This window comes from Phocoena phocoena, chromosome 11 (assembly GCF_963924675.1).
Source record: "Phocoena phocoena chromosome 11, mPhoPho1.1, whole genome shotgun sequence".
NCBI lineage: Eukaryota > Metazoa > Chordata > Mammalia > Artiodactyla > Phocoenidae > Phocoena > Phocoena phocoena.
The window spans coordinates 8,180,239-8,203,597 of record NC_089229.1 but is presented as its reverse complement, the minus strand read 5'-3'; the positions used below and the strand labels follow the sequence as shown (position 1 = coordinate 8,203,597).

General features: G+C 38.7%; 1 protein-coding gene across 1 annotated transcript in view; it reads right to left on the bottom strand.

Annotated features, from left to right (window-relative positions):
- The window catches only part of MRTFA (myocardin related transcription factor A), a 166,733-nt gene that overhangs the window by 103,819 nt on the left and 39,555 nt on the right, over window positions 1–23,359 (bottom strand). Inside the window, exon 3 of the mRNA XM_065888122.1 lies at window positions 16,046–16,307. Within this exon, the coding sequence (XP_065744194.1) occupies window positions 16,046–16,307 (262 nt within the window). The remainder of the gene's footprint in view (window positions 1–16,045; window positions 16,308–23,359) is intronic.

Sequence of the window (23,359 nt, the reverse complement as noted above, 5' to 3'; positions counted from 1 at the left end):
ATACTTGATTAAAGAAGACAAGTCGTTTTTTCTCACATGTCTCCTCACTGAACAATCTTAAGATCGGTAAGCATCTAATTCAAAGCTATGTCTGAAGATCTAGAATTTGCAATCAGGAAAAAATTATTAATATTTTTTACAATAAAATCCTGAAAATGCAGTACATTTACTGGACAATTTATATTTACCCTCCCTCTATCTTCCTCCCCATCTCCATCCAACCCTAGTACAAATATGCCCAATGTTTTTTAAGAAAGCTATGGCAAATAGGATTTGCAGGCAATACGGGAATTACCGGACTGTACAGCCATCATTAACATCTCAGGTTCCAGTAGCGTCATGACAGGTTCTTCTCAAAAACAAGAGCCCACAAATATAATGAAAAAACCTCAAAGTCGCAGAAGAAAGATGTTGTCTTCGGAGGCTACTGAAGCTTTCATAAATTCAGTCTCATGCCTTATGCTCAGATCAGACTGTGAGAACTCACTCCCCTTCTGAGTGCAGTTACCAATTTATCCACCCTTCACACAAGTCAAGATGGCACAGAGTTGATTTACTGCCGACAGGAAACCAAAAAGCACTCAAGTTAAGACATATGAAGTGTGGTTAGAACAGTGAGTGAGCTCCTCCCCTTGCTATTCGTCTCTGGGGGGAGGGGAGAGACAGACAGAAAGACCTTCAGAAAAGAGATCAACTGCTTTTTTCCCCCTCTCTTTTAAGAAGAGAAGACGAGTGTTTTGTTCAAAACCTTACTATAAGGGACTCTGCTGCTAATGCAGTTCAGAGCAACAGATTAAACATAATCCAAACAGCTCAATCCTGTGAAAGACACAGCCCAATTACTGACCCATTAATGGGAGGTGGGATGGGATCAGGCATGTATAAACACATACACACAAATAAATATGTACGGTGAGTTAGTTTTCTGAAAAAGCGTTCTAACGGCTTTTTCATCTGTGGTACTTATAGATAACAGGCTAAGGAAGTTGAATGTTTAACTACAGAAGCACAGATATTTTCTCCACTCCCTCTCCAATTAAAATATCTGTTTTAAAAAGTCATCTGAATACATTCCGGAGCTATAATCTGTCTTTCAGATCTGCCAAACCCCTAAAAGAGCTCCTTACTTGTGCCTGTGTAAGAAACGGGATCTGTGAATAGACAGCTTACTGATGTTATTGACTTTTCTAAAATGCTTTATGATCTTGCTGGACGTTTGGAACACATAAGAAGACAGTTATAGAAATAAGAATTTCCCTTTCCTCATAAAGAAACTTCAATCCTTTTTCCACTAGCACAGAGCAGGATCTTCTGAATAAAAACGAACAAGAGGCATTTTAATCTTTCATCACAAAAACAAAAAGAAACTAAAATCTTTTCAAATTACAGCAATTTCCATTTATCCAAAATTAAAAACTCATTTCTGCCCTTCACAGTACTTTTTACTGATATTCATAATAAGGATATTAAGATGCCTTTCAGCATATCTGATTGACTTTCTTTTTTTGGGGGGGGGGCTACGTTGGGTCTTCGTTGCTGTGCGCGGGCTTTCTCTAGTTGCAGTGAGTGGGGGCTACTCTTCGTTGCAGTACGCGGGTTTCTCATTGCAGTGGCTTCTCTTGTTGTGGAGCACGGGCTCTAGGCATGCCGGCTCAGTAGTTGTGGCACACGGGCTCAGCTGCTCCGTGGCATGTGGGATCTTCCCGGACCAGGGCTCGAATCCATGTCCCCTGCATTGGCAGGCGGATTCTTAACCACTGCGCCAACAGGGAAGTCCCTAATTGACTTTTAAATAGCTGAAAACTAGAAATCCATTTTTGGTATGTTTAGCTAGAATGCCTCGGTTTTTTCTGGGTGACAGCCTGTATCTTGAAAGCCTACTGGGCAAACTCAGCCCAGCAAATGCCTTAATGCTCACGTAGTCACACAAATGATAAATGAAAGTGCTTAGAGGTCTTAAAAGAGAAAGTAGTCTCAGAATGATTGACAGCAATATTCTGTTATTAGAAAAAAGAAAGCAATTCAGATTTGCGGTGGGGGAGATTCTGTGGAGAAGAAAAAACGTCCTTTCTTTCTCACTCCAAGAACATCATGTTTAAAAGAAAAGCCAGAAAAGCTCTATATAGAACTGTGGGAATGACTCAACAGGCAACGGAGTGGCAGCCGGTGTGGGCTAAATGCTGCTCTGAGAAGAGAGAAGCGTTCTCACTGGCCCCTTCTCACAACCAAGCTCACAAACCATCTTATGAAAAATGGGTCAATTCCAACTCTCAGACTACATGATAGTCTGGTCAGAGGTTACCAACTAAAGGAAAAGAATCCCTAAAAGCTTGAGTCATTCCTTTGTCCATATGTGGGCTGGACAATTTGCTGTGTGAGGGTTTTTCAAGTGAAACAAGTTCTCACAGTTCTGTACTTAGAGGAAAATAAATACAAATTATAAGATTCCTGCAAAGAAGATGGTAGGAAGGGCAGAGGGCTGTTCCCCTTCTGCCAAAACTTTTCTGTTTGCTGTAGAAGAGTGCTCGGAATGTCAACTGTCAATATTCCAGCCCGACAGAGATACAGTACTGACAGTCACGTCACGTGGTGGTAGTAACATTAACACATCACATTTCAACTGATTTGTTTACTTTTTCACAGCAACTCCACACCCATTATTTCATCTGCACTTTGGGATAAAAGGAGCTAAATAAAAAGAAAACAATTTTTAAACAGAAATCCAAAAAATTAATCTTAAAAAAAAAAAACAATAAGCAACATAATCTGCCTACTGCTAGGATTTTGCATTCACCCTGAAGAGTATCAGCACAGCATCAGACTCAATGTGAAAACTGGTTTTAAAACAGGTTTCACAATTCTAAAAGTCTGAACTCCTATGGCAGCTTCAAATCCACTAATTTTTGTGCAAATTAGCAAAATTTCATAGAAAGAGAACTAAAGTAAACTTTGAAAAGGTCTCTGCACACGTGAACATGATTTTCAAGTTGATGGAACCAGGGAAATGAAGGGTAATGATCTTAATTCCCAATAAAATAAAAGCTCTTTTGCTTTTAATCATAACTCTCTAGCTAATTAACAAAAATTTAATATGATCTACAGTCTATTAATCCACTCTAAAGGGACTTAATAACTGCAGTATAGCAATACAGTTTATTCATATAAAGCTTTCCCACCCACCACTGGCTCCCCAAAGGCCTTTAATGTTCATAATCAAGAGGAACTAGACAAGTACTTGTGGAAGAACCTTAAAAATGATCTTTTAGTGAGAAAGGAAATGAACTGAATGGTCAAAAATGAAGAAACAACTACACACATTTGGGGAAAGATTATTCCTCACTAATCATCAAAGAAATACGAACTGAAATGAAAACATTTCAACGATCACATCATCAAAGTCCTTTACAAATAAGACTATCAATGTTAGTAAGTGAAACTGGCACTCCAACAGGGTTGACATAATTGTAAATTGGTGGGCCACTCTGGAATGGAATGGGACAATGTATTTCTCAAGAACCTCAATTGTTAACAAGGCCTACAAAGGCTTGTGTGATCTGGCCCTTAACTATCTACTTATTTCACATCACTTTCTCTCTCTCTCTCCACTGACAGAATGATATTCTTTTAGCTCTTCTGTGCCAAGTTTTCCCCAGTGAACCCTTGCCTGTCCCAGACCCCTTTCCCCACCTCCTCCTCTCCCCAGTCTGAACACAGGCTATGCCCTCTTTGCTTTGTTGAGCCAAGCACTCACTACTTGTGCTTTGGCTATCAGCCTAAACATCTCTCCCTCCTTGACCAACCTCCCCGCCTCCCCACACACCTAAATTAGAACCATCACAGTGAGATTTGCTAATCTGTTTAACACCTTGTACTTTTCTTTCCCCCTAAGCACTTACCAAAATTTGTAACTATGAATTGGCTTGTGTAACTCTTTGTTTAATCTTTCTGTCTTTCACTAACTGTAAACTCCATGACAATGAGAACCTTATCTGTCTTGTTCCTGACTGTCTCTCCAATACTTGGCATACAGATGGTGCTCAACAGTCACTGAATAAATGTTTTCAATGCTAAAACGGTCAAATTCTTTAAGCCAATATTTTCACTTCTGAGGACCTCAATAACCTAAAATGCAGAAGAAAAGTCTTTTAAAATGTTCATCCAAATATTAGTGTGAGTGTGAAAAACAGAAAATGATTCAAATGTCCAATCAGTGGGGAAATGAAATAAGTGATGGCACAGAATGGAAGTTCTACACATATTAAAAGGCTACTTATAAGAAGCATTTCAACGACTAAAAAATCTTAAGCTCCAGTGCTAAGTGAAAAAAAGCAGGACACATAATTGAGTCTATAGTATTAGCTCAGTTATTTTTAAAACATACACTTGGAAGAAAACTAGCGGGAAATAAACCATGTGCTAGTAAGAATTTTCTCTGGGAGAGGGAAGTTATTTGTGTGTATGTTGTTTGTTTTTTGTTTGTTTGTTTGTTTAAGAGGGAGATTCTATCTGGTATCTGTTCTCCAGGAGCCTAGCACAACATTTGATGAATACTCAAGAATGGGAAATTGATTCTCTCTCAGTACTGAGATGAAATAGGTTATGAAATTCTCTACATCACATTTTAACCAGAATTGCTCAATGAACTAGCATGCTTAAGATTTGGGCATTTTCACATTGGCTAATCTAAAAAACCCTTGACAACCAGGCTTCCTGAGGAACGTAAGTAACAAATCTTTCCTTTCCCCAAGAAAATAATGTAATTTGGATCAGAAACTGCCCACTCAAAATTTTTACTTCTCCCAGCAGTTAATTAGTACCTCCTGTGCAACACTAAAGCATGAAAGGATACAGTGTACTCTTACAGGAAAAAAAATACATTATCTGCCCTTTCTTCCACAGGCTACACATATGGAAAACAAATGAGTACTTCCCAAATTTTACACAAAGGAGAAAAACCTATGAAAGGGGAATGAGTTATGTCGAAGTGAACATTCTGTCCTGTTCATTTCTCTTTACATAATTCTTCCCATCCCACCCAGCAAAGCAGATAACAGACACATACAAATTGCATCTGTTATTTCTTCAGAAAAATATTTGGGACCAGCAACAACAGTTAGAAAGCGAAAAAAGTTTAAAAGATACCATAACAGCATTAAAACTTATGAAACCTCTGAAAATGAATCTAACAAAAGATATGTAAAACCACCACATAGAAAATTATAAAACCTCACTGGGAGATTTAGAAAATCTAAAAAAATGGAGAGGAAATTCCCTGGTGGTCCAGTGGTTAAGACTCTGTGTTTCCAGCACAGGGGGCAGGGGTTCAACCCCTGGTCAGAGAAGTAAGATCCCACAAGCTGTGGGGTATGGCCAAATAATAATAAGTTCTTAAATAAATGGAGAAAAATACCACATTTGTAGCACAATATTCTAAAGATGCTCATTCTCTCCAAATTGGTTTATAGATTTATTCCAATCAAAATCCCACAGTGATTTTAAAATTAATATGGAAATGCAAAGGGCCAAGAATAAGCCAAGAAAAAGACTCTTGGAAAAAGATGGGAAGACTGACTTCTCCCATAGAACAGGACTAACTACTGTTACCATAATCAAGACTGAGGTATTGGTACAAGCACAGACACACAGACCAGTGGAAACAAACAGGAGCTCAGAAACACACTCACACATAGGGCAAGTCCCTGATACATGAAAGGAGCTCTGCTGATCAGTGGGGAAGAAGATTATTTTCAATAAATAAGAATCCGGGACTTGCCTGGTGGCACAGTAGTTAAGAATCTCCCTGCCAATGCAAGGGACACGGGTTCGAGCCCTGGTCCGGGAAGATCCCACATGCCGCGGAGCAACTAAGCCTGTGCGCCACGACTGAGCCTGTGCTCTAGAGCCCACGAGCCATAACTACTGAGCCCACGTGCCACAACTACTGAAGCCCGCGTGCCTAGAGCCTGTGCTCCACAACGAGAAGCCACCGTAGTGAGAAGTCCGCACACCACCACAAAGAGTAGCTCCAGCTCGCAGCAACTGGAGAAAGCCCACATGAAGCAATGAAGACCCAACACAGACACAAATAAATAAATAAATAAATTTTAAAAAATAAGTAAATAAGACTCCATTTGGAAAAAAACATCCGGTTGGGCCTTACCTTACCCGCATACAAAAAATTAAGATACAAAACTAACTAATTAGAAATCCTTAATTAAAAGATACCATAAAGAGAATGAGAAAGATAAATCACAGAGTGTGAGAAGGTACCTGTAACACATTTAAGCAACAACAAACTAGCATTCAGAATATGTCAAAGAACTCCTATTAGCTCTTTAGTAGAAAAAATAGGCAAAAAATGTCACTAGGCATTTCACAAAAGAAATCCAAATGGCTAGTACGTATAAGAAGAGATGTTTAACCTCATTAGAAAACAGTAAAATGAAAATCAAGAACATCATAAGATACCTTCACATAACCAACAGAGTAGTAAATATTAAAAATCCAACAATTCCAAGTGTTGGTAAGGATATGGAGCAGTGGGAACTTCCATAAACTGCTGGAGGGTATATAAACTGGTACAACCACTTTGGAAAAGAATTTAATCTTACCTAGTAATTTTGTGTTACTATATATATGTATAGGAATTTCCATTCCTATGTATATATGCATGTACCCATGCGCCAGGATACATAAAGAACATTCACAATAACATTGTAATAGCCTAACCCTGGAAACTACCCAAATGTTCACCAGAAGAATGGATTTTTTAAAATTATGATTTTCCATGGGAGCATTCACTATACAGTAATGAAAATGAATAAACTAAAGCCGTATGCATAAATGAATAGCACATGTACTGAACAAAAGAAGAATATAGAATCATTCCGTTCATATAAACTTCAACTAAACTACATTGTTTAGGAATATATTTGTAGTAGGTAAAACAAATGATTTTCAAGAAGTCAGAATAGTGGTTACTCCTATGAAGAAGAGACGGTGCTGTAATCAAAGAGCATGTGGGAGGCTTCCTTGGGGTTTATAATGAGCTATTGTTGAGCTGAGTAGTGGTTACACAGCTCTTTGCTTTACGGCTATTCTGTAAACTATCATGATTTATGCACTTTTCTGTATGTATGTTATTATCCTCCCCCACCCCCCCAAAAAAGAAAAAAAGACATGAATGGTAAAATATGTATCACCAATCTAATACTGAGGGGGGGGGCAATTAGTGTAAGAAGCTTTTTCAGCTATGTAGATCTAATTTCAAATGTTCTGTCCCATTCTTCTCTAAGTATATTCATATCTGTTGGATCATCAATAATTTGTGATTCAGAAGTAAATGTTCCTACAGGTGTAGATAAAAGTAATTTCTTGTGGGTGATATTTCAAGTTTTTATTTACTCAATCCTTGGTGGGTTGGAGAAAAGTACTTTCTCAATAATGAGAATGCAAAATACAAAAATTCAAGTCCTACAAAGTTCTCATTGGCTTTAAGAAACAAACATGGATTTGTTAACTAGAACACAAGAAGTGCAGGAGAGCTATCTAGGGGGTGCTAGGGGGACCAAGCAGGAAAAAGGAAAGGTAAATGTCACCAGTTTTAAAAATTTTGCCTCCTATCAACCTCTATCTACGACCCCCCAAATTATCCCCCATAAACAGATGACTAGCCCCAAATTTAGTCTGTAGTACCTAAAGTGGGAAAGAAAAACAAAGAAATTTGGTATTGATTAGCTCTTATAAAAGAGCTAATTAATGGTTTGTTCATCAAAGGAACAGGAGAGAAGGCAAAAACTACTAGCTATGGTCCAACTTATTCTTCTGTATACCTTTCAACGTCTTCCTCAGTGCCTCATTTACTGTAGGCACTTTATAAATATCTGCTGAATAATAATTTCCATACTGGTCACAGCAATGAACAGTAGCAGGGCTGTAGGAAGGTACAAATGACTGACCTGAAATAAACGTTTAAAAGTCAAGGATAAAATAAAAGGCCAAGAATACAATGCCCAAAATGCCAGCTTTCTCTTAGAAACATTTATGAACTTGTCATTCATTAAATTATCTAACTTTTGTCTATAATGCCTTCTGAGTAATGCATTCCATGTAATTACTATACACTGTGTCTTAAATCCATAATTCTCAAATGTCAAGAGGCACACCTCTTAGGATATAAGCAAGTCCTCAACTTATAAATGGATTATATTCCAAAAGTTCATTTGTAATTTGATCATTTGGAATATGGAATGTACCTTCCCACATGAAATATGAATTATGGCAAAATTTTCAGGCTTGCCCACAAAAGCCTGTAAGGTAACTGAAATGTAATATATTTGCAATGAGAAAAAGGAGTAAATGGTATTTCAGCTCCCATCCTAGAGGCTCCTGACAATACACCTTATGCAGTCTCAGCCAGTTCTGAAACTCATTCATACTTGAAAGACTTATCAGTTAGTATAAAGAAGGGGTGGATATGTAAGGAAAAGACAGCCAAGGAGCACTGCGCCATTAAAGGAAGAAGCAAAGTAAAACTTGAATTCTCCGTTATGACACATTCATTCAATGTGTGCCAGCTGGCCAAAGGGGATGGGGTTAGATCATCAGAGAGATTTTTCTGGACTTCTCCAAGCCCAGCCTGGAGAGGATCCAAAGGTACATCAATTTTATCTTTTAGACCTAAGCGCTCAGCCTAGAAGAAGACAGACGAGTAATATTTAAAAATACACCTTGAAACGTCTCTGCCAACTTTTTCCAATTAGGCCAATAAAGGTTGGGTTAAGGTACCTCCTCTCAGTAGGGTTCCAACTTGCTCTGTTTAGGAAATAGAGGTATCAGGACCTTGACTGCCTATTGCTCCATAAGGACCCTTGCTCAATCAATGAATTTCCATATAAGATATGCCTCTAAATGAAAGAGATCTGAGAAAAAGTAAAACTTCACTCCACCTTTTCAACACACAGTACACCATCCATGAAAAAGCACCTCGAACCCCAGGATTTATTTTGCTCTAGAACACCACACTTTCCAATTCCATAATCCTCTTGAGGATTTTCCATTTCTGCTCTTACCTTTACCTCCCTACTAATAACCATGCAAAGCAGACCCAGTGTAAAATATAACAATGATTTTCTTACCAGTACATCCAGCCTTTTTCTCCTTTTCATAGGAAGAAGCACCATTAAGGTGCACAAACAGAAGACCCAGTTATGGCCAGGAAAGCAATGCAACTAGATACTAACAACATGCCCCTGTCCAGACATTCACCTGCTGGCTGCTGGATGGAACAAAAAAGAAAACACTAAGACGTTTCACCAGGGAAACAGCTACTCTGCAACTTCCTAGTTTTCTTAACTTGATCAATAATTCCTATTTTCTCCCTAAAACAACAGAATCTGATTTTGACAGTTATTTTAATGATTTCTGCTAAGCAATTAGTATTTTTGGCCATTGACATACATTCTACCATATAAGGTATTTTTCTGTAGTCATCAAACTTCTTATAGATTATTTCTTTATTAAGCCCCTCCCCTCCCCTTCAGCATTATTCTAATACCAGTATTTCACCACTGTTTCCTTTCTAATGTTGAATAAAATTTCAATTCGGGGGGTTATTTTCGCCTGCCAAAATGGTAATTATGCTGTACAGACTGTTATGTTTGTCTGTCAGTTTCAAGTATCCACATTCTCTTATAAGCAAGGTCACTATTAATCAATTTAGGGCTCCTGGCAGTTAGGAAACCATTCTAGCAACTGAAGAGGTTGGCTCTGACATAGCTTAAACTAACAGAGATAGATGATCTAGATCAGAAGTTTTCAACTTGTGCTCTTTCAAGAGCTGCCTGAGGGGCAGGATGCCAGGTAAGTGGGGTTCTGCCTCCTCCATACAGATTCCAGTCAACTGGAGCAGCCGTTTTACACACTGGACTTATACATAAAATTTCAAATTTATAGAGATCTTCAATTTTAAAAAAGTAGTTAAAACTTCTGGTCTAGGACTTCCCTGGCGGCACAGTGGTTAAGAATCCACCTGCCAATGCATGCGACACGGGTTCAATCCCTGGTCCGGGAAGATCCCACATGCCACGGAGCAACTAAGCCCGTGTGCCACAACTACTGAGCCTGTGCCCCACAACTACTGAAGCCCACACGCCCTAGAGCCCACGAGCCGCAACTACTGAAGCCCGTGCGCCTAGAGCCTGTGCTCTGCAGCAAGAGAAGCCACCTCAGTGAGAAGCCTGTGCACCGCAATGAAGAGTAGCCCCCACTCACTGCAACTAGAGAAAGCCCACGTGCAGCAACGAAGACCCAACGCAGCCATAAATAAATAAATAAATTTTAAAAATAAATGAATAAAAATTTTTAAATTTTTAAAAATACAGACTCTCAGTCCTCATCCAGATCTAGAGAATCAGAATCTGCATTTAACAAGCACCCTTGCTGATTGATTAGCACATTAGTTTCTGGCTAGGCACTAAGGATACCACAATAAATAAGACAGACATAATCCCTGCTTTCACAAAGCTTCTCATCTAGTCAAATATGATAACAAATAAGTAGATAATTATGCACAGGGTGCTTAGGAAGAACACAAAGGGCAAACCCCTAACCTAAGCTGGGAGTCTAAGGAAGAAGTCCTGAAGGAAGCAGCACCTTACCCTGGTTCTTTTTTTTTTTTTTTTTTTTAATATTTATTTACATTTTTGGCTGTGCTGGGGTCTTAGCTGAGGCACGTGGGATCTTCATTGCAGCACACGGGATATTTAGTTGCGGCACGCAGGATCTTTAGTTGCAGCATGAGAACTCTTAGTTGTGGCATGCAAACTCTTAGTTGAGGCATGTGGGATCTGGCTCCCTCACCAGGGATCAAACCCAGGTCGCATGCACTGGGAGTGTGGAGCCTTAGCCACTGGACCAGCAGGGAAGCCCTTACCCTGGTTCTTGACTAGAAAGAAACATTAGCCAGAAGAAGAGGATGAAGGCCATTCCAGGAAGAAAAAAACAGGACATGCAGTGGAACTGAGATGTGGAAATGTCTCTTGTGGGAAACCCCAAATATTTTATTGTGAGCGGGAAGAGATGAGAGGCAGGGCAGAAACTGGCTATGAAGGTTTGCCAAGATGAGGAGCATAAAGGGAGGAAATGGGGAACCGCTAACTGATTTCAAGCAGGAGAGCAGTAGCCTCATTTATGGTTTAGAAAGATCATCCCATTGGCAATAGGGACAAGATGAGAAACAAGGAGAGAGCAGTTAGAAGGCCATTCTTGCAGTAATCCAAGTATGACATTATTAAGAGTCTGATCCAGGCTTCCCTGGTGGCGCAGTGGTTGAGAGTCCACCTGCCGATGCAGGGGACGCAGGTTTGTGCCCCGGTCCGGGAAGATCCCACATGCCGCGGAGCGGCTGGGCCCATGAGCCATGGCTGCTGAACCTGCGCGTCTGGAGCCTGTGCTCCACAACGGGAGAAGCCACAACAGTGAGAGGCCCGCATAACGCAAAAAAAAAAAAAAAAAAAGAGTCTGAACTAAGTGGCAGCTGTAAAGATGGCAAGAAAAGAATGAATTCAGTAGATATGATCACTGTGGAATTTACAAAAATTGGTGACTGGTGGCTGGGAGGAAAGATAAAGGAGATAGAAAGGAAATGGAGTAAAAAATTACTTCTAAAAATAGCATGTTATAATCTTTCTGGAGGACAATTTGGAAATAATGACTTCAAAAAATTAAAAACTTCATACCCAAACACGTTACTTTTGTGACCAGAAGGACACGATGTTCTTTATGTCCTTATCTTTTTATCCATTTCTGGGAGTTTGTCCTACAGTTACTTGCAAGATTTATATACCAAGATGCTTACTGCAGTATTATTTATAACATAAAAAAATAAAAACAAGGTAAAGGTCTCACAGGAGACTGGCTAAATGTTGTATACACACAATACAAATATCAAGCAGAGAAAAAAATGTTTTCTAATATAGCTGAATGATATAGTAAAATCTCATAAAATAATATTACATGAAAATAATTTATACAGAGTATATATGTGTAAAAGTAAACAAATGAATGAACAAATAAAAACTGATAGAAAATATATTAACTGCTGCCATTAGCTATCACTGAACTGTATAATCATGAGGGAATATTCATTTTCTTTTTTCCTATACTTTATCTGATAATAAAACAAATAAAACCCTTAAAGATTTCATTCAGAAAGAAAACAAAACAAAGCAACCCCTTGGTCTGAACATCTGGGTACAAGGTGGTACCAATTTCTACAATGACGAATTCAGTAGGAACAGCGGTAAGATGATGAGTTTAGCTCTGAGCGTACTGAGTCTGTGGCACATCCAGTGAAGGTGTTCAACAGACAGCCAAGCATATGAGTCTGGAGCTCAGGGCAGAGACTTAGCCTGGAAAGATAACATGGAATCAATAGCATATAATAGAGGTTAAAGCCAGAGTTCTGGGGGAAACCATTCAAGGTAAAGATATAGAGTAAGAAGTTAAGGAAGCTCTAGAGCTGAACACTGGAGAGTAATAAAATTTAAGAGGTGAGTAGAGAAAGATAGTAAAAGATCTGAGCAGAGAAGGAAGTGGCTAGAAAGACTGAGTTTTAAAAGCCAGTAAAGAGTAGTGTCACAGATGTCAGTGGAGGAAAAGTTTCAGTCAGAGGGCATGGCCAACCATGTCAAATGCTACAAAGAGGTCAAATAGAATACAGAGTACCTATTTGGTCTACAACAAAAAGAGCACTAATGACTTTGGCAATGGCAGTTTCTGAAGAAAGGTAGGGACAGAGGCCAGAATGCAGTGAAGTCTCTGGAATGTGGGAAAGTAGAGAAACAGTAACTGTAAACTACTCTTTCAGGAGCCTGACTTTAAAGGGAAGGTTAGAGAATTGTTGTTGTTCAAAATGGGGGGGAAAATCAGCTGATTTATATGGCAAAGAGCTGAGACAAAAAAGGCTGAAGATACACCAACACCTCTGCCTCAACAGTAACAGCTGCCTTCTACTCCATTGAGACCATCACAGCTGTCAGCACCAATTTTCTCTACTTCCTGCCCAAGATATTACAGTTTTGCTGTTTGCTGTCTGTCATCACCTTCACTGCCATTCCTCCCATCCCAGAGGAATGCTGGTCCCCACTCACACTCAAGGCAGAGCCAATGCCTTTGGATCCCATCCTCTTGCATCTCCCAGGAACAATGCTCCATCAGTTATCCTTTCCCCTTTTCTGTCTCCAGCTTGTCCCTCTGGACTCTTTCCCCTTAACGTATAAATAAGCTGAACTTTCTGCCATCTTGGGTGAATAAGTAGAAATTATAAATGGGAAAAGAACACAAGAAAACTGCTTGAGTGTCCACTATTTCCCAAAATAAAAAATGCCTAAGTTTCCATTACATTTCCCACTACGCATGTAGAACAGAGTTCTTGCCACAAACAAGTAAACCATTCATCTATTTATTCAACAAATATTTATTGGGTGCCCACTATGAGCCAGGAGTTGAATATATACTGAATAAAATAAAGTTTCTGGACTCATGAAATGTACTATCAGAGAGGGGAAATACAGACAACAAACATATATACACACATGTACAAACACATACACACACACACACAGGTCATAATAAGTGCTTAGAAGAAAAACAAAGCAGGATAGAGAGGAATGGGAGGTGCTATTTTAATAAGATAGGCAGGAAAGGCCTCCCAGAGAAAATAACATTTGTGCAGGAACTTCAGTAACAGCACAAGTATCAAGGCCCTGGGGCAGTAGCATACTTGATATGTTCAAGAAATAACAAGTAAGTGTGGCTGGAACAGAGTGAGCTGGGGAACAGAGGTAAGAAATCAGGTGATATTGTTCATGGGTTAGCTGTGAGGTAATAGATTTAAGCTACAAAAAAAAAAAAAATCAGGTGAGAGGTGATACCAAGACCACATCGTAAAAACTATGATTTCATCATAAGCCTCATGAGAAGATATTGAAGAGTTCTGAGAGAGGAGTGTGACAATGTCTGATTTCAGTTTTCAAAGGCCCACTGGGTGGAGAATTCCAATTACAACACAGGGTGATGAAGTACGAAGACAAAGGGCAACTGGGCAAACACAAAGAGGGGCACGTAACACTGAATATGAGTGAGGACAGGCTCCTCAAAGGGAGTGATGTCTGAACAGAATACTGAAGGACAAGTAAGAGTTAGCAAGAAGGTGGCAGGGTGGGGTTTGGGGAGGGGGGTTCCCAAATGGAGGGTAGAGATGTAGAAAAGCCAGAGGAGTTTTGAAAAGGTTTGGTATTTCTAAACCCCAGTATCAAAGAGTCAAAAAATATTTTATAAAAATATACCACTTATAATGTCTACCCCCAAAAAAGATACCAGGGAATATACCTAATAAAATATTTGTATAACCTTTATGGAAAAAATTATAAAATCTGTGGGTAGATACTAAAGACAGCCTATTTAATTGGAGAGATAAAACTAACTAATGGACAGGAAGACCCAATATTTAAAATGTATATTCTCCCCCTTAACCTATAAATGATATATTTCAAATCAAAATCCCAGCAAGAACTTCACAGCAGCATGATTCATAAGAGCCTCAAACTAAAATAAACCAAATTTCCATCAAAAGTAAAAATGGACAAATTACATTCATAAAACGGATTGGTTATATAGCAATGAAAATGAACTATTGCCACACACAATTCAACCCAAATGAATTTCAAAAACATAAAAGAAGCCACCAACAGAACACCACACAGCATGATTCCATTTATATCAAGTTTAGAAACAAGCAAAACTAAACTATTGTGTTAAAAGTCAGGATGGTAGTTTCATCTGATCAGGAAGAGGGAGTACTGATTGGAAAGAGGCACAAGGGGTGGTTCTGGGGTGCTGGAAATATTTTATTTCTTTATTAAATAGTAATTATGCACAGGTGTACTCACTTTGTTTGTAATAACAACCAGGATGCTTACAATTTGTGTTACTCTGTATCAACGTTATACTTCAATAAAATGGAAATATACTGATGTCTGCAATTTACTTTGAAATGTATCCAAAAAATAAGGTGGATTGATGGACAGTGGGATGGATAGATCTACTATAAAGAAAATATTATAAAATGTTAATGGTAGAATCTGAGTGGTGGATATAAAGGTGTGCAGTGTAAAACTCTCTATTTCATCATATGTTGGAATTTTTTCATAATAAAATGTTGGATGAGAAAACCCCAGTGGGTTTTCTTGTAGAACTTCACAAGCTGATTCTAAAATTATGGAAAAATAAAAGGCCAAGATTAGCCAAAACAATTTTGAAGAAGAAAAAGGCAAGGAGAGACCTGTCCTAACAGATGGCAACAGTAACTAAAATGATGTAAAGACACGGAGATAGAGAGATCAGTGAAAACAGAGAGCCCAAAAACTAACTCCTGTACACAGAGAAACAGAATAAAGCTGGCATTAGAGATCACTAAGGAAGGGAATTCTATGGTGGTCCAGCAGTTAGGACTCCAGACTTCCACTGAGGGGGCATGGGTTTGATCCCTGGTCAGGAAACTAAGACTCTACATGCCACGTGGCACAGCCAAAAAGAAATATCACTAGGGAAAAGAAGAACTATTCAATAAATGGTGATTCACAGATTAGATTATAAGAAATTACAGAATACCTTTAATAACTCACAGGGAAAATAAATATTGAACAATAAACACAAGTTTCTGAAGAACACATACAGTATAGTTCTCCCTCTCCAATTAATATATGTATTACATAAACGTGTATATGGGTTTACAAAATGAGAAAGAGTACATGGGGAGAAGCAAAGAAGTAGGAAAAAAAACCCAGAAACCAATTACGATAACCCAGGCAAGAAATGTTGGGCTTACAATGACCACCTAAACTTATCATTTCTCTATTTTATAAGAAATATTAAGATTATAAGAAACTTTCAAGAGACATAAAATAAAGTAAGGATCTATGACATTAGAAACATGAAGACCTTGGTTCAAATCAGGCAATTCAATAATTCCATATCTACTCACCATTCTTCCGCTCACTAAGTGGAGGCAAATTGGGATTCCTGCCAGGATGGAGGCCTAGGGTCAGCTCGGGCTGCAAGGAGAGCTCCTGCAGTTCATTGGCAACAGCTTCGCTTTGGGGGCTGGGTGCCGCGGACAGGGACACCAGCACTGGTTCATCATCATTTTCGCCAGCCCCTCCTCCGTCCAGCCCATTCACAGCAATGACGGAAGGGGGCAGGCACACTACACTGGAGAAATCCACCTTGGCTTTCGTGATGGCAACCTGGAAATGGAAGGAGAAATTAAAAGTTTAGTTATGGAAAAAAGACTATTCCACTGAATACATGCTGAATACTAATTATTATAAATTATAGTACTGGTGAGCTACCACTATTCTTAAAAGCTTTTTGTAAAGTAAACTAGCATCATTATTAAATTTTTACTATGCTCACAGAGTGCATGAGATTTCAAGTCCGATAAGTGTCCTCAACTATATCACTCAGGTGGATAATGTACGACTGAAATAAAACCAACACACACACACACACGTGTCTAGTGGGATAAAAGGAAATAGTGGTCAAGGAGAAATAGCTATGAGATAAATGTTACCTTCCAACTACTAAGGAAAAATATCTTGTGAAATAATGAGTACAAGGTATTAAAGTATCATGTTGTACCAACATAATCCAGGGGAGAAAATTTCTTTAAGAAAACAATCCCCAGGGCTTCCGTGGTGGCGCAGTGGTTGAGAGTCCGCCTGCCGATGCAGGGGACACGAGTTCGTGCCTCGGTCCAGGAAGATCCCACATGCCGTGGAGCGGCTGGGCCCGTGAGCCATGGCCGCTGAGCCTGTGCGTCCGGAGTCTGTGCTCCGCAACAGGAGAGGCCACAGCAATGAGAGGCCCGCGTACCGCAAAAAAAAGAAAAAAAAAAAGAAAAAGAACACAAATAATTTGAAAGTCTTTTTAACAACAAGGGAATTAATGGTTAAGGGAATTAAGACTATATTCATCCACCAAATGCTGTGGAATTATTAAGAATAATTTTTACAAATTAAAATGTGGAAACTGTTTATCTAAAATTAAGTTTACAAAAAGATAAAAACACATATTCATATAAAAATATTATACACAGAAAAACAGACCATAAGGGAATTTACCAAAACACAAAATGGGTTTTGTTTGTTTGGACTATGAAAAGTTTTACTTTCTTTAGTTTCCAAATTTTCTCTAAAACACACATATTGCTTTTATAATGAAAAAGCTATAATTCTTAATCTAAAAGGGGGACCTAGGAGTTCCCTGCAGACTTTAGTGAGGATTTTAATCTGCTTCAGATTAAGAAACCAACAAAATATTGGAAAGCCATGAAATGAAGAAAGGCACTGAAAACTAAAAGGACCATCACATTCTACCTTCACGTAAGGCTATAATGTGCCCAAACCTGACTGTAGTTCTGGTTGCTCTTCATAAAATGTAAAATGGAATGGAAAAGATCAGATAAGACCAATTAAGAAGCGGGGGTGACATTAGGAAGAATAAAGACATTAAGAAGGATTCTCTACTCCAAAAATGCTGAAAGAAAGTGAGGCAAGTTCAAAAAAATATATATATATTAGGAACTCAAAAATCTAAGAGGTAGTACGGGCAAACATTGGGAAAAGAATTTTTTGAGGGTTTGAACAATTTTAGGAATTAAAAAATAACAAATGTTTACCAAGAAAATCCAGAATCTGAACTTCAAAAAATTTTTTCCCATCTTGCCTATGACTTACCATCATTTAAGCCATGTCTCTATGTGTACTGGGAAAAAACAACTGTTATACATGATTAATCCATCTGGCTTTTTCTTTGCCACTGACCCTGAAAGAGAATATTTGCTTTCCTTAACAGCAGCCTTTTCAGGCTAAAAAATTCAATTTTATGATATTTAACAACCCTTTGAGACCCAAACTCCTTAGGAAAGAGTCCTCAATACCCTCCCCACCCTGAAACATATGAGCGTGCTCACACATACATGCGCACATGGATGGCGGCACTGAGGTGTGAATTAAAAAAAAAAAAAAAAAACCACTCTTAATTGAGTCCTAAAGGAAAGCAGGAGGAGGACAGTATCAAAACTTCCGCCTTGGGCTTCCCTGGTGGCGCCTTGGTTAAGACTCTGCCTTCCAACGCAGGGGACACGGGTTCGAGCCCTGATCCCGGAAGATCTCACATGCCACGGAGCAACGAAGCCCGTGCACCACGACTACTGAGCCTGCGCTCTAGGGCCTGCGAGCCACAACTACGGAGCCCACACGCCTAAAGCCCGTGCTCCGCAACAAGAGAAGCCACCGCATTGAGAAGCCCACGCACTGCAACGAAGAGTAGCCCCCGCTCACCACAACTAGAGAAATCCCATGCACGGCAACGAAGACCCAATGCAGCCAAAAATAAGTAAAATAAAAATAAATAAATTCATTAAAAAAAACAAAAACTTCTGTCTTAAGACCTAGAAAAAGTAGCTTCACATACAGTAACAGGTTTTCAATAAACAGCTGTTAATATACAATGGAATATTATTCAGCTACAAAACGGAAGGAAATACTGTCATTTGCAAAAACATGGACAGACCTTGAGGGCATTATGCTACGTGAAATAAATAAGACAGAAAAAGACAAATACTGTATGATCTCACTTATGTGGAATCTAAAAAACAAACAGAAAAATAAAAACAAACTCATGGGGGCTTCCCTGGTAGCGCAGTGGTTAAGAATCCGCCTGCCAATGCAGGGGACACGGGTTCGAGCCCTGGTCCGGGAAAATCCCACATGCCGTGGAGCAACTAAGCCCATGTGCCGTAACTACTGAGCCTGCGCTCTAGAGCCCACAAGCCAAAACTACTGAGCTCGCGTGCCTAGAGCCCGTACTCCGCAACAAGAGAAGCCACCGCAATGAGAAGCCCATGCACCGCAATGAAGCCCCCGCTCGCCACAACTAGGGAGAAACCTGCGCTCAGCAACAAAGACCCAACACAGCCAAAAATAATAAATAAATAAATTTTAAAAACCTCATAAAAAAAGAGATCAGACTTGTAGTTACCAGTCACTGGGGTGGGAGGTGGAGGAATTGGATGATGGTTGCCAAAAGATACAAACTTCCAATTATAAGATAAGTAGAGTTAACACTGCTACATGGTATATCTGAAAGCTGTTAAGAGAGTAAATCCTAAGAGTTCTCATCACAAGGGAAAAACAATGTTTTTGTATTTATATGAGATGATGACTGTTACCAACACTTATTGTGGTAAACATTTCACAACATAGGTAAGTCAAGTCACTACTTACACCTTAAACTTATACAGTGCTATATATCAATTACATCTCAATAAAACTGGGGAAAAAGTTGTTAAATCATTATAGATTATATGAGTCCATACCTCTCATTAGAAAATGGAGAAATTTAACTGAGATGGTAGCAACTGTGTGTGTATACAGTAGACAGACCCTGCAATTGGTATTTGCACATTAACAGCCACTTGGGTAAATGCCTGTCTGAAAAAGACAGAAGCAAATGAAAGATATTTAAAGACAGTCTGGGGACCAAGACAGGCAAGTCTTGAGGAAAATCTGAACAATACAAGAAGACTGTATGAAAAAATACAAAAAGATTAAATATAACATTTGGAAGTCAGGATAGGAACCAGCAAACATCATTCCACTTAAGTACTCCAATTTGCTCGGGTAGAATCATAGTTTCATGTAAAAAGTTCTTAACCAAACAGCAAAATCCCATTATTTCAGACTTCACTGATATCTGTGATACCATAATGAAGTATGAGATTAAGAAATATTTTATGCTACTTGAGGGAGGGGTAGGATAAAAGAGTGCCACCTATTTTATAGTGTTTACCAGATTAAGAGAAAAACTAAAATACTGCCTCATAATGCATAATTCTTTACACGATTACAAAAGAGACTAGCACATAACACAGTCAACGTTAATATGTAAATGTATATTTCTCATTTCAAATGAGCTATTTTTCCATTAAAAATGGCCTGGCAGGGCTTCCCTGGTGGTGCAGTGGTTGAGAATCTGCCTGCCAATGCAGGGGACACGGGTTCGAGCCCTGGTCTGGGAAGATCCTACATGCCACGGAGCAACTAGGCCTGTGAGCCACAACTACTGAGCCTGCGCGTCTAGAGCTTGTGCTCCGCAACAAGAGAGGCCGCGACGGTGAGAGGCCCGCGTACCGCGATGAAGAGTGGCCCCCGCCCGCCGCAACTAAAGAAAGCCCACGCACAGAAACGAAGACCCAACACAGCCATAAATAAATAAAAATTTTTTTAAAAATGGCCTGGCAGTAGTGTTCACTGGACATAGAGTTTTAGCTTTGCAAGATGAAAAAGTTCTAGAGATCTGTTGCACAACAATGTGAATATACTTAACACTAGTGAGCTATACACTTAAAAATGATTAAGATGGTAACTTTAGTATATGTTTTTTACCACAATAATTTTTTAATGGCTTGGCAAGATCTCTGCTTAAGAAATAATTTACTAAACTAACTCATTCATTGAGCTTGAAAGAATAAACTGTCTATTCTTTAAAGTGTCCCTTAATTTACTTATCAGTAATTCAGAACAACCTTCCTCCTATTACTTTAAATTAGAAAATTATTATTATTGCTGAGATTTGGAGATCTGACATTCACATGTGTTACTGCTCCTAAAAGACAATAAAGATCCATCCATCACATGATGTCATGATTTCTCTAATGAAGTTTGAAGTTAAACTGCATGCATCTGTAATTCTGGCATGTACTTAATGCACATAACCAGTACTTCTTAAAAAAATGATTTTTTTAAAAGAAAACGTGCACTATGAGCCCTAAAAGAAAGTCAACCCAAGTCAAGTGCTAGGCATAAAGAAAAAATGAAGAAGTTTAAAAAGTGATCTTTTTCAGAACTCATACATTTTTAATAGATTAAAGAGAGGAATATTAAATTCTGTAGTGACCTGGACCATTACTGTGCCTGCCACTGCCTGGAATGAAAGAAAAAGCAATTTGAAAAACTGTTTTACTGAGTGTTCCATTCAGAACTTATTTTAATAGCTTAGTAACTGATTAAGTTCCATATTTATAGGATCATTAAGGGCTTGAAGAGGTCATTTAAAAATTTTACATACCTACATAGTTTACCAAACATTTTTACTGGGCAAATTATATGCTACAGTAGTATTTAATTTAAAGATTTCAAAAGTTTCAGGATATAGCCTTTCAAAATGCTAACATTAAATGGTATTACAATAAAATTCTTCCATAAAAAATTGTAAGGGGCAGGAGGAACAGATGAAACAAGAGAGACAGAACACTGGTAACTGTTGAAGCTGAATACTGGGTATATGGAGATTCATTATACTATTATTCTCTCTATATTGGTGTATGTTTGCTAACATTCTTATAATGTTTTTTTTTCTTATAATGTTTTAAAAAAAATTTTTTTTAAATAAGATTCTTCCATAGGACAAAGTGAAGACTTGGTGAGACATAAAGCAAGGTTTCCTTAATCTTGACCTTAGAAAATAAGCCAAACAGAAGTCAAGTATAAGCACTAACAAAAGAAAAGAGAGAATATTTAGCATGAAATATATACATTGGGAAGATTTATTTCTCTAGCAAACATACGACTTTCTACTCATTTTTAAATAGCCCACAGGAGAAAGTCCTAGTAAACTCTGACCATCTAGAGACAAGATCCAAAAATGTTGAGGAATTGCCATCATGGATTAAGTCTCCTCTACCAGTTCCTAAATATGCCTAAAGTTTTATTTACTGTAAAACTTGCATGAAAAAGAAAAGCTAAAAGAGTAATAGTCATCTCAGATTATACATATATTATTTAGAAAAATTAAAGAGTTATATCTCAAAATACTTTGACATGTCTCAAAGGAAAGATAATTAAAATAACCAAAAGAAAAAATCTGCATCATGTTTTAGTGTTGTAAATTTATAATTCTACTGAGTCCAAAATCAAACTTTCTTTTTCATCATAGGATCACCAACTCCAATCTTTTGGCTGCTGATTCACATACGATCAGTAGCAGCCAGAACAAAAACAACATGGGGGCAGGGTCATCTCCCACAACCCATCTGTTTCCCTCTCTTGCTGGCCTGATTCCCCCTCATCTTTTCTCCACCCCACCCCCTTTTTGGGTTGCATGCCTTCTGCTTGTGCCGAGCGGCACATGTAACTAGACGCAATAGCACAAAATGTGTTAGAGACATGGAAGAGCTCAGGCAGACAGCTGATAACTCTAGAAAAGTATATACTAACATGATTTTTTATTATGACCCATGACAAAGAGTTTCATACAACCAAATGATATTACTCTTCTGAAAAAAATTTCTCTGTATAAAAAGTTTTTTAATCAATTAATGAATCTTTTTTTAACTGTACAGATTTTTACTCTTATTTTCCTTGATTTATCTTCAACAGATAAACCAAAATCTTTAAAACTCTTACTGTCTAAGCAGATATATCTATATATAATTTGACACAAAGGAATTTGAGAACAAGTATTTTCTGAGAGCTAACTATGTACTAGGTACTGCCCTAGATCCTACAGTGAAAGGTGAGGAAAACATCTAGCCTTGGCTAGCTAGCTGCCCTTATCTCTGTTACCACCATCCCCATTATCTTCAGATGTCTTAAAAACTACTCAGGCTACTACAGATGGCAAAGAAAAGGCCTTTCTGCTCCCTCTTCATCTTAGAAGTCATCCAAAAGCAAGGAATACAAGAAATAGGAAAATATAAAATCTAACTCAAAACAACAGAAAGCACATGAAGAGTGGTATGGCAGATTAAAGATGACTGCAAATTCCCTGACACTTCTCCCATTGGCAGGTGAGGTCTATTTCCCCTCCTCTTGAATCTGAGCTGGGCTGTGACTGCCTTAACAATGCAGTACAGTGAAAATGATGCTATGCCAGTTCCAGGTCTAGAGTTTAAGGAGACTGGCAGCTTTTATCTTGATCTTTGGGAGCGCTGTACTCCCCGAAGTCCAACTGCTCTGACGGAGAGACCATAAGAAGAGGTCTCAAGACTACACTGAAAAGAAAAGGGATCTAGCTAAGACTAGCCTTCCAGACATCCCCACGAAGGTGTCAGGCCTGTATACTCCTGGACACCCCCCAGGCACGCCCAATCACTTGCTGAATGACACCATGTGGACCCAAGTTAATAAACACCATGTGGAGCAGAAGAACCCCCAAGCTAAGCCCCACCCAAATCCCTGGCCCACAACACTGTGAGATACAATGAATGACCTCAGATTTCTTAACATCAACATTA